At 27.7% G+C, this 13,115-nt stretch overlaps 1 protein-coding gene and 1 long non-coding RNA gene across 3 annotated transcripts in view; one reads left to right on the top strand and one right to left on the bottom strand.

The window, feature by feature from the left end:
- The window catches only part of LOC102675721, a 45,206-nt gene extending 33,073 nt beyond the window's left edge, over positions 1-12,133 (bottom strand). Inside the window, exons 1-2 of the long non-coding RNA XR_421113.2 lie at positions 12,062-12,133; positions 11,967-11,974 (exon numbers count right to left, since the gene is read on the bottom strand). This is a non-coding gene — a long non-coding RNA (uncharacterized LOC102675721). The remainder of the gene's footprint in view (positions 1-11,966; positions 11,975-12,061) is intronic.
- The window catches only part of LOC102675808 (calexcitin-2), a 51,165-nt gene that overhangs the window by 32,929 nt on the left and 5,121 nt on the right, over positions 1-13,115 (top strand). The window contains exons 1-2 of one of the 2 annotated variants that reach the window (XM_006611288.2): positions 11,089-11,421; positions 12,064-12,130. In XM_006611288.2, the coding sequence (XP_006611351.1) occupies positions 12,073-12,130 (58 nt within the window). In that variant the 5' untranslated portion in view covers positions 11,089-11,421; positions 12,064-12,072. Of the gene's footprint in view, positions 1-11,088; positions 11,422-12,063; positions 12,131-13,115 lie in introns of those variants that run through there. The other variant, XM_031508430.1, reaches the window with a different exon arrangement.

Below are 13,115 nucleotides of genomic sequence, written 5' to 3'. Positions count from 1 at the left end.
GAGAGAGAGAGAGAGAGAGAGAGAGAGAGAGAGAGAGAGATTCGCGCGGATTTGCAGTTATCCTTCGACGTTTCGCGATGTCGTCGTGACACAGCAGCCCCGGATAAACGCCGCGAATCACGCGGCCATAATTTAGTAAGCTTCTTAACTCGGAGCCAAGGAGCACGTGCACTTTATTCACAATCGTTGCCAACTCGGCTGGTGACCGATAAACAGAGGCACGATTCAAATGAAACTTCCGGCTCCGTTTGCGCGCACCGACGATCATTCTCTCTCTCTCTCTCTCTTTCTCTCTCTTTCTCTCTCTCGCTCCATTTAAGGCCAATCGCTATTCCTGCAACGCTTTAATACCCTCAATGAGAGGTAATGCCATTCCGCGAAACGAAAAATGCTTGCCGAAAGTGGCTACGCTTAGGGGGTACAATACGCGCGTACCTTGTTCGAGATTTTTATTCCCACATTTTCATTTGTCGCTTTTCCCAAACGACCGCGTTTCTCCCCTATCTGTATTTTGTATCAGGATTTTTTTCTGAAGAAATTTTAGATTTCGATGATAATTCTTTTTTAAAGAATTAGACATTAATTCGCGATTATTATTTGGTGTCGCGAAAGGAATTAATTAATTGGACATTTTAAGATTGGGTTGTAAAGAAAATACTTATAATTAGGATAAAATTGTTCTTGTCTTCGCGCCTTTGTCTAACGTGAAATGCTTAATCTCAATAACGAATTATATTCTATTTCGTTTTTGCATGATAGATAGATAGAGAGATTTGTTAAAAAGTCGTGCAAAACAATGCGAAAATTTAAGGTAGTAATATTCTGTATATCTGAAAATTCGAGATATAAAATTATGGAATTTTTATTGGAATTAAGGAAAGGAAAAAATTGATTCTTAAATACCAGATACCTCTTCCGCGCATATAACTCTTGCCTTTCTAAAACATCACATCATTAGCTGTTAATAGCTCGTCCGGAAGCTAGTAATTGCACAGTTTCACCATCTTCCTATTTTGTAACTGTCAGCTGCCAATATCACAACCGGATTCTGTAAACAATTCTTTTATAGCCGATGAGATTTCTCCCGCCAGGAATTAACCGCTACGAAAATGTTTATTTAATTCCGCAATACACGGGAAAGAATTTTTAACATTTTTAAAAGAACATGTAATATTTAACGAAATTTTATGCATCGTACAATCCATCGTTAAATATATAAAAATTCTGCAAATAATTGCGACGAATAATTGGAAAATTAATTAAAACGTATTCATAGTATTCGAAAAAAATCATACACTTTTTTCTATATTTTTCAAAAATATATTTACTTCTTGTTTTCTTTATGTATCTTTTCTTTTTATTCATTGCAACGTGAATAATACGAAACGCAAACAATATTATTTGCAATAGATAGATGTTGAGAGTCTAAAGATTAAATTTGAAAGGGTTAAATGCACATTAATAAACTTTTAAACGCTTTGAAAATATTGTATACTCCAAGATTAAATAGGAAAAGGTTAAACGTAATGATTTACTACCCCCTCTATAACGTAATAAACCTTTAATGCTTCCATAATTACGATATTAATCATAAAATCACGTTACGATATTGAAAGATCGAATCGATCACTGTTGTCGACAGGATTGGGCATTGGTTTATGTCGTTTTTGAAATATATATTTGGAGATTTCTCTTGAAGTATTAAATTTTATGAAAAGAATCAGGTTAGATCAGGTTTGAGCTAGGCCATTTTTCTATATCAAGAGAAAATGAAACTGCAGGATTCACATAAATGTGTTGACGAGAACTTTCATCGCAGCCTCACTGTCCGCACATTCTTTTAATAACGACGATATGAGATCTCCACTTGGCATATTTATGAACACTGCAGAAAGACACTGCAGAAATTCATTCGCAAATTATTTCTTTTCTCTTCTTTAGTTTTTTTCTCCAATCTTTATTACTCTTAACGAATTTGCCACTAATAAATCCATTTGAGATATCTGCGTTACGAGATACGATTGATTTAAACGATTAAAAGTGTAATTATTATTATTGTTGGTTTTAGAAGACGAGTAATCACTTTTTTTTTTAATTTCTATTCCCATCTATTATTTTTAAAGTTTTTAAATTATATAGGTGTAGCAAGATTTTTAAAGAAAGTTAGAAGAAACTCCTACGCTGATTTAATGGGCTGTTATTTATTCATAAATGCGATTCATAATTTTATAAAACGCAACGCTTTAGAGTTTGAGAATTTTTTAATCGATTTTTCTTTTCCTTTATCAAAGTAATGAATCCATTGGAAAAGAAAGTTACTAATGACGCAACATTTTTCGATAATTTAAGATTTCGTTATTACATACAGTTTTCTTCTAAACAAATTTAATCAAATAAGGAAAAAAATTTGATTTCCGTGCAATCGTTACAAGCAACCTGATAAGAGATTTATATTCGAACAGCCGTAATGAAATCATCATTTTGAAATGTAACGCGTGTTTTAAAAGTGCCAAGATCTTTTTAGCAAAGATATTTCCCTGTATAAATATTAATTATTATTAATCCAATGCATAAATTTTATTAGTTCTGGCGCCAGTTCCATTATTTTTGCATGGATGTGCGAATTAATTAAAACGAATACCAACTCGAATTCGTATAAAAACGCACTCTAGTTTAAATCTTTAAACTAAAATTTAGTTACTTTCCTCCTGGATCTTATAAATGCTCGATATCCGTGTGTCGCAACACGTGATACGCGTCAATCCTTTAATTGAATTCATCTCAGTGGAGAAGTGCATAATATTCGCGTCACTGATTCCGTTGAAATTTTGCATGCGGTCAGGACGCATCATGTACAATGAACGTGCTAACGGACAGGAGATATTATTTTAATTTTGCAGGATTAATTTTGTATTTATTCCTATTCTTTTTTTTTTTTTTTTCGTATTCGTTCCAAATTTGATATGAAAATTTTCAAATCGTTTTTTCTGAATTACCAAAAACTGAAATTTTTCCAAATCATTTTTAAAATTTTCAGAATATCTTAAAAAAAAAAAAAATAAGAAATGTTGATTATTTAAATTTATCGCAATCGAAAGATTCACGAAATATTTCGAAATAAATTAGAATTTTGTATTATATTGTTCAAATTGATAAGGATTTATTTAATCCATTTCTCATAAAACATTTTCAAGTTGAGATAGAAGATGTTGGAACAGAGGAAGGATCCAGGGTGAAAGAGAAACTATTTTATTAACGACAACGTTTCTTCTTCGAATAAGATTCCAAGGATGGGAAGGATTGGAATAATCGGTCGGATAGAAGGGAATTACGGATCCTAACTAGATTTCCTTATTTTTTTATTATCTGCCGGAGGCGCAATTTAATTTGCACTTTCATTCCTTTGCGAACGTTAGCGGGAATAAGAGGCTTTCCAGTTTCGAATTTTTCATTTGTCCCTGGAACGATCATGGAGAGGAACATGGAGACGCAATGGAAAAAAGAGTAACTCCGTGAAAATTCAACGAATTTTTCCACGCACCATGATTACGTACGCCGAGAAAATTGAAATTGCCAACAGTCCATTGACAACTGTACTCGCTACGTGTAATGGATATCGACTGATTCGTGATTTTCGTTCGTTCAAAAAACCATCCCAAAGTTACTTCGCTGGAAGATTAAATTGGTGAAATTGATTACCATCCAAGAAATTGAAAGTGCCGAGAAATTTATTCGCGTAAACGAAGATTTGTGATCTAATATCTACGCGTGACTTTAACCGATCCTGGAAAATTGAAGAAAGTTGTTCAAAAAATTAAAAATTACTCCAAGATTATATTAAAAAAAAAAGTAGAAATAATAATTTAATAAAAGTGGAGAAATGGATATAAAATGGCGTATAAAGTATTTATTAAATTTGTCATTTATTTAAAATTCTGCATAAATTAAAGCGAGCCCGCGATTATCACGGCTAATCGCTTAAGGAGGGTTAAGATTTGCAAGATTTTAATCGAGAACTTTCTATCTTGTTATTTTTTTCTTTTCTGTATATTTGTTGAATTATTTATATTCTAATCATCGTGAGAAAAATAAAATAAAGTACAAGTTTTGCGTCGTATAAATTAATGAATTTACAATCTTCATTTTAATTTATAGATTTGAATAACTAAATTTTAATTGTTATTAATAAATATAAGAATATATCTTAATATACATATATCTATGCTTGATTTTAATTGAAAAATTTTAGAACAAACAACATTTTGTATTCTTTCTCTGTCTCACTTGTTGAATTATTTATATTTTAATTATCGCCAAAAAAAGTTAAAAAATAAATAGAAATTTTGTGTAATACAAATTTTATAATGTATCAAACTGATGAATTTAAAATTTTCATTTTAACTTGCAGGTAATTGGAAAGTTTGAACGTTATGATTAATTAAATTTTAATTGTAGTTATCATTAAAGTTATTTATAAATTTGATAGCTTTATTTTCAATAAAATTTTTTATAATTATTCGTGAAATATCAAGTATCGATACATAATTTTTATTTGACGTATTTTCAACTTGCACGTTATCTCATATCGAATTATTTAAACTTTGATTATCACTGTACAAACTGAAAATGTAATATCGTTTGATATTAATAAAAATTCGTGATGAAGTTATACATATATTGAATCACGATTTTAATATAATTAATGGAACATTTAATTTCTAAAACATTATTGTGAAATAATAACGAAAAGTGTCATACTATATTTAATGCAATAATATATTCTAATTTAACATAAATAAAATGCATGATAAAACAATTATTCTAAAATATTTTTTAGAATAATAAAATTAATTACTTTTATAAAAAAAAAGAAATTAACAAAAATTGTAAAATTAATTTTGAATATCATATTTTTTGCTTTAATTTTCATCACAAGAAATGCATAGGCAATATTGAATGTGATATTTTAAAAGCAAATATTACAAGTTATGATGTTTTATAAAAAAAAGCCGTTAAAAGGTTCAGAATCAAATTACATTCCAAAATCAATAAATATTAACGTATAAATAAATTTTCAAATATTTTTACGTAAATAATGAAAAAAATTGCATTCAAATTGAAATATAATATAGCTTTTGAAAAAACAACGTTTTTAAATGAACACAATTTTAATTATAGTTTTTAAATTCTCCTTCTTGAAAAAATTATATATCGATATTTACTTATGGAAGATAATTTTTAAATAAAAGTATCAAGCGTGTTCCATTAAATACACACTCCATTTCTTTGTTATTTTACGTAAATTTTAATATACCTACTTATGAAATTTACCGTAGATATACTTATTAAAAATTACATATCTTTAAAATATACTTATTAAAAATTACATATCTTCGTAAATATACGAATCTTAAAAAGATTTTAATATTACGAATATTAAAATTACATTAGTTAAAATCTGAGATAATAAATCATGAGATAAATATAAATGCTCATCGATATTTGAGAATAAAATTCAGTACCAAGCGTAAAATATATACGATGGAAAAATATTCAGATAGATATGGAAAAAATATAGCGAAACGAAAGATTTCGTTTCAGATTTTTCGAGTTGTATCTATTTTTTTTTTAATAGATTCGTACCTTCGAATTTTCCGCACGACGAGATTAAAGAGACAACACGACGATTTTAATGATATCAGGCATGCATTCCACACAGAAATCGAATACGATTTTAATTAAACACTGAAAGCGTCTGATGAAAGAAATAAATCATGTGTTACGGCTTGTTAGATACAATTAAAATAAATAAATCAGAGAAGAATTCTTTTTATGCGAATCCGTATCATAATATATAATAATATTTCATTTCAATTTTTTCACGAAGTAGATTTATATGAATTTTTACTAATTTTAATCTTTCCAATAAAATTTGTTTCCCCTATCGTCATAATATAATATCAGCAATCAAGGTTTTTAAAAATATTATAAAAATGAATTGAATTGTTGACTGTCTTCTGGTTTTAAAAATATAAAAAATAAGAATATTCGTATTTTTATATTTTTCAATTTGTATTCTAAAATATCGAATTAGAATAAATTTTAATTCCCATATCGAGTCATGCAATGTACGTACAATTATCTTTTAAAATTTGATTGATATTGCATACATTTTTCCATTTACAATTCAAATAGTATTTTTAGATTCTTTTTCTTTCGATTTCTTCGTATTACGTCCCTTAATAAACGTATAACGAAAAAAGCTATTGCTTTTTAAAGATGTGGCCCTTTGATAAGATTTTATCTCTCCGAGATATCTTATTTCTTGAGATATGCAAATCATGTTACGAGTAGCACGAAATGTTTACGTACAAGGAATAAGGCATCCACAGTTACGCATTAATATTCAAACACTATTTCTGAATTTATTACTTTGTATGTGAAAAGGATTATACGTGTTTTTTTTTTCTTTTTTTTAATGAAAAATCTATAAATTCAGATTATGAGTTTAAATATATAATAACAAAGGATATTTCTATACAATCATTATTGTATATTATCTCATGTTAGCGATTTCTTCCAATTCAAGAATATTTTAAAATTTTTAAATTTCTTATTTCTAATTTTAAAAAATTTTCCAAATGTCGATTCATCGTCGACATTATTACGACGCTATAAACTCTATATAAACTCTCACAACCGCTTTCAAATCACGTTATATTTCCCTCAGGTATGATCCAGAAATTGGATATTTCCGTAGATAAATTCTGTGAATGCAATCAGCCAAGGGAAAATATTGTTGATATGTTATGATATTTTTCATATTTTTCTTCTTATTACTATATTACAATATACACATTTTCTTCATTTACAATACACGATATAATATAATTTAAACAATTTATTCAATTCATAAGGATTTCATGATCTTTAACGATTCTTCGAATATTTATACAATTTAATATAATTGTATTTCGTTCATCTATTTATTTTAATTTAATTTAATATCAAAATTCTTACATTATATACACGTTTTATTAATTTATATGTTATTAAAATTCTTATTATTTGATATATCTCTTTTAATTTGATTTCTTTAATTTAATTTAAATGATATGATATTAAACATATATAATAGAATTAAATTATCCTTGTTATTCTTCGATTTATGTATATAATAATATTCGAGATACAGACTTTCACAAAAGAAAAGTATAGAGTTTGATATAAATTTAATTTAATTTCGAAAATATAAACACTTATAATTACTATTATAAAATATGAAACTTTATAAATTAAATTATGTTATTTGGTTTCGTTTTAAAATAAAAAAACGGTATATTTAATTCTCTGTATGATAATATTGGAATTAATAACAAAATAAACTCGCATTTCACAATTACGAGTTTCTGCTAACTTGAGCCATAATTATAGCAGGATTACTTTTGCCCTGCTTTCCAGTAATATTTTAATTCCGAGATTTGAATAATGAATCATAAAGTTAATTTTATACTGAAGTTTTATATTAATTGCCATATGCATTATAATTGTAAAAGATTTTTCCTTCGAAATGATAAAAAAAATATTCACGTAATAATTTAACTATATATATATATCTTTTATTGATAATTCAATTATAATTATCTTATATTTTATACTTAAGATAAATATCTAATACAATTATAACGCAAAAAATAATATATATATATTATCTTAAAAAAAGATATAAATTCTAATATCAATTAAATAACTCATCGTACGAGAATATAATCGTTTCATTTTTTACGAGTAAAATTTAGATTTATCTTTACAGTTATCATAATCGATAATTTATCTTATATATTTTTCATTTTTAATTGATAATATATATTACTTTATCTTCTAATCATTTTTTAACAAAATCTCATATACAGTAAGCTAAACTAAAAAGATCATAACTTTTTCAAAATAATCCTTATTTAACGATAAAGTCTGTGATATCAACGTTTAATTTACCAAATCGTTATTAAAAAATATTCGCATATAAAAAATTCATCGATTGATTTCATTTCCTCAAAACGATTTTATATTAAAAATTGAATTGGTATTATGTACAATCCATTATGTTCTATGTAGCCACAAAATTTCATTAAAATCACAATTTTGAGAATTTTCGTAGTAAAAGTAGTTTACAAGCAGATTAATTTTTTGGCATATATTCTTGTGTATACTTACTATTATGAAAGTATTAATACGATATTCATAAGGATTGCGGTAAATGTACTTACTTGGCGTAGAACGAAAGGAGAATGTATCAACGATTATAAACTTTGTGCCATAATTGAATTATACTTCCCTTGCCATCATCTAAAGTTCCATACAAGTTCCATTTCAAAAATATCTTTTCCTTTATTTTATATCCTTTTATATATTTAATCACATTTTTTGTTTTCATAATTTTCAAACGACGACAAAAAAAAATTTTTATAAGAAAAATATAGCGTGTCTCGGGATATTGAGAATATTTTTATTATTATATGTCTCGCTAAATCTGTGCAATATTTAGCGATATTGACAGGTTGATATATTGACAGGGACAGATAACGAGGCTATAATATAGAAATCGTGTCTCGTATACACGTTCATGTGGCAATGTGAATGGAGACTTCATAGTGTTAGCAGAAACAATAAACTTAGAGCTCATTTCAGATCTTTGTATTGCATCGCCATATTGTCTGGCTATGTTATCTCGAAATGCCGAATTTCAAACATAATAATGTATCGATTTATTTATTTTTCCTCTTTTTATTATTATTATTATTATTATTATATTTTATTATTATTTTTCCTCGCACGCTTTACTTCTATCTATTATAATCCATATTGAAATTGAAAGCTTTTATCGGTTCGTGATAATTGTTAAAAGTTTTTTTTTTTTATTTATTTATTTTTTTTTTTTTGAAGGAAAAAAATTTCATTCCACATTCGTTAGCAAGTTTCGCAAGATTATTTCATCGTGTTATTATTTCGAAATTTTATCAGACCGCGAGTTTATTACAATATCGATTAACATCGAACCAGAAAAGCAATATATAATAAGTTGCATAGAAATATTCGCCTATCAAATAATTTTTCCAATCGAATTTCTGTACATATAAACAAAATGGAAAATAAAAAAATTGGAAAATTTTGAATAATTGCAAAGTTATTTATATTCGTACGTATTCCATGTTACGTGACATAACTAAAGGCCACAGAGAAAATCTAAAGTAACATATTTATTTTACTTTATCTATTTGCATTAAAGAAACAAAATCTCCATAATCATTTTCAAAGATTAGTTTATCTCTTACCATAACGATACAAATTCAAATTATTTGATCAATAACTCTTTCCAATTTTAATTGGCCCTACACCCGATACTACAAAAAACTCTTTGCGAAAGCTTCAGCACTCAGAGCTTATTTCAATATACGATCAAACTCAATCAGCAGGTGAAATTCACTGCAATTTAACAAGTTCGAAATCGTGGTAAGCTGTTCGAGAGGGTGGCAACACTTGCACGGCCAATAATGCGACCAAAAGTTAGCATTAAACTACTCGAACGGCCATCAGCCATTCTCTCAGATCTAACCCATCAAGTTTGCAATCAACTTACTTTATTATCAAATTATACGATAATGTATCGTTTACTATACGTCGTGCACGGTATACGTAGCACTCTACAGCACGGATACATTCTACTTAATCCGCGGGATCGCGGTCGAAGCGGCAGTGTTGAAAATTGATAAATTACACGAGTGACGCGAAAGAGTAGATTTTTCTATTCGCGTTTCGCCTCGTTAGTATATCCAGTTGACTGGCACAATCGAGAAATGAAAAGATTGCCGTGCAATATTAACCAGTCTAAAGATTGACGTCAACATTCACCTTGGAGCGTAATGATAGTACATGCGATTATAACGTTGCCTGTGTCTACTTTCTTTCAATGTGCCTCTCTCGAATAGGTAGTTATCAGTGCTGATTATTTGTTATTATTTCTTATTTACCGGTAGATCAGTCGACAAACTGAGAGAGAAGGATTCGGAGGAAATATTTTTTCGAAAAATTGAGAAAATTATCGAATTAAGCACTCTGATAGAAAAATATATATACGTTTTCAAACGTTAAAATATATTTCCATTCTATTCCTTCCTTGTGAAATTGTCGTCATTTTTCATTAAAAAAAAAAAATTGTTGCTCTGTTCCTCGATGCTTAATAGTAACTTTGCTCGATAAGATTAAATAAGGGGTCAATTAATAATGTTTGCTTTAATTCAAAGCGAATCAGATACAACGAGCGAGGTAGTGTAATTAGAGGAACAGAGACAGGGAATGTGTAATTTTATTCTGGACTCGTATGGTTACCTAACAAGACATTGGCTTGTAATTATTGAGGAACGGATCAGAGATCAGATTGATAAATTAAATGGATAATTAAATGAATAATTCTCTTTCGAGAATTGTTTTTTTTCAATGTATATTATATAGATTTGACATACGACATAATGACGTTGAATCCTCAGAATAGGAATACAATATAGTATTTGAATATCGTATTGAATAATTACTTCATCGTGCATTAAAAGTATTTATTTTGTACTCGTTACAAAAATTAATATTCATACTTTTACTTTGATTTTTTTCTTCTGTAACAAAAATTGAAATTATAAATAAAGGAATGGAATTATAAAAATCATAAATTACAAATGAATCGTCGTAAGAAGTTATTTCAAGAAATTTATTGTTGTATGAAATATATCATCTTTCTTTATGATATATTACAAGTTACTTGAATTATGAGCTATTTACGCGAGAGAATAATCGAGGAAAATATACACGAAACTCAAGCAATTAAAAATAAAAGTTATTCAAGTTATCATCATCACATAATTGTTTTATATTGAAAATGTTCATTGCACGACCAATTTATTCCCTATGTCCTCAAGTATAGTTATTCAACAAATTTACAGAAGAAAAATATCTAAAAACGTTACTCTCATTTTTCTCAAACGCGTATTGTCGATTAAATAATTTAATAAAGTAAATTAGACGAAAAATTTCCAAATCTCTTCAGAGTGATTCAGAATTAATATTTTATTGCAAATTTAATCGTCGTTTCTCGAGGAAAGAATGCGTTTCGAAGAATTTCTCATTCCATGGGAATCACTTGAACACAATTTACGTCACGATTCGAGTAATAATACATTTTTGATGTTTGCAGATATCTTAAATTACATCTACAGTATTATTGTGGAATACAGTAAAATGTACGTCATTAAACACTCAAATCATACATGTTATCTTATTATATAAAGGGTTGCCTCTTCATTGATATTTCAATCGTTTTTACTTGGAGCAAAAGGAAGGATCTATTTTCTAAAATTTCTTCACCAAATACACGTAAGATTGTAATTCTTTTTAAAATAAGGATTTTTAACGTCTCTTATTTTCAGTGTTAATATTTGCTTAAAATAACACAACGAATTCTGTTTAAACGAATCTTTTTTCTCTTTTTAAACAAAATATACAATATTTTTATTAATATGTTAAATAAATTATATATTTAACAATGATATTAAAATAATCGAAAGTTCAATTCAAATGAAATTTAAATACTATAATAAATCTGATCTTTATAATTATATTATAACAGATCATTCTGAATTATTCATAGTAAATAGAATTCAAATGTTCCAAGAATTTTTTATATATAATTTAGTCCCATCAACGATTGATCGAATGATAGAATAATATTCGAATATTTGTTATTCGGATATCTGAAAAAAAAAAAAAATGGTCGCTCAACACTTGTAGCTGAATTAAGCTAACTTTGAGTCTTCACGACGACCTTGTAAATATCGAGGCGTTGTACAAAGTAGCTGGATAAAAGCGAGCCGCGGTTACTTTTTACTGACGAGATAAAATAAGGGTCGCTCGCTCGAGACAATCGACCCTGATCGCCATTCGATCGTAGAATGAATATTAACGCGGCACACACGAACGTAAGGGGACACTAATCACCCTTGTCTCTCTCTGTTACAGATCGACGAGATGCCACTGTCAGAGTTCCGTAAAAAGAAGTTACTCTACGTTTTTAACACCTTCTTCGGTGAGTGTACACCGCTCTACTCTATGATATATTCCTAGTGTGTTTCACATCCGAAGCGTATATAATTGATTTTATAAAGTTTATTCATTCATTAACTGTATCTATATTTAGAAGTTTCGTATCCGCTCGTATTTCTTCACTTCCTATGAATTTACATTTAAATTATCGAATAACATTCTTGAAAACAAAAATAATAATCAAATGATCACGTTGCATTGATCTTTTCTTTTTTCTTTTAAACATTTAAAATATCTTTCTTATAATTCCAATCTTTCTTTCTGCTTTTCTATATTTTTTAATTATAATATGATTCAAAACAAGATCAAGGCAACGTTGATTTTTTCCTAAGAAACGTTAAAGAACATTTAAAATATGTTTCTTATAACTCCAATCTTTCTTTCTACCTTTCTATATTTTTTAATGATTCAAAACAAAGAAGCACTAAGGAACATTTAAAATATGTTTCTTACAACTCCAATCTTTCTTTCTGCCTTTCTATATTTTTTAATTATAACGATTCAACAAAATCAACGTTGATTTTTTCTTAAGAAGTACTAAAGAATATTTAAAATATGTTTCTTATAATTCCAATCTTTCTTTCTGCCTGTCGATATGTGTTAAGTATAACGATGCAACAAAATCAACGTTGACTTTTTCTTCAGCCGCCCTAACGAATATTTAACATATGTTTCTTATAACTCCAATCGTTCTTTCTACCTTTCTATATTTTTTAACGATTCAAAACAAGATCACCGTTGATTTTTTCTTAAGAAGTACTAAAGAACATTTAAAATATGTTTCTTACAACTCCAATCTTTCTTTCTACCTTTCTATATTTTTTAATTATAATATGATTCAAAATAAGATCAAGGCAACGTTGATTTTTTCCTAAGAATCACTAATAAATATTTAAAATATGTTTCTTACAACTCCAATCTTTCTTTTTGCCTTTCTATATTTTTTAATTATAACGATTCAAAACAAG

Source organism: Apis dorsata, unplaced genomic scaffold (assembly GCF_000469605.1).
Source record: "Apis dorsata unplaced genomic scaffold, Apis dorsata 1.3 scaffold_86, whole genome shotgun sequence".
Classification (NCBI taxonomy): domain Eukaryota; kingdom Metazoa; phylum Arthropoda; class Insecta; order Hymenoptera; family Apidae; genus Apis; species Apis dorsata.
Note: the sequence above shows the minus strand (reverse complement) of the source record. Positions and strands in the feature narration are given on the sequence as shown.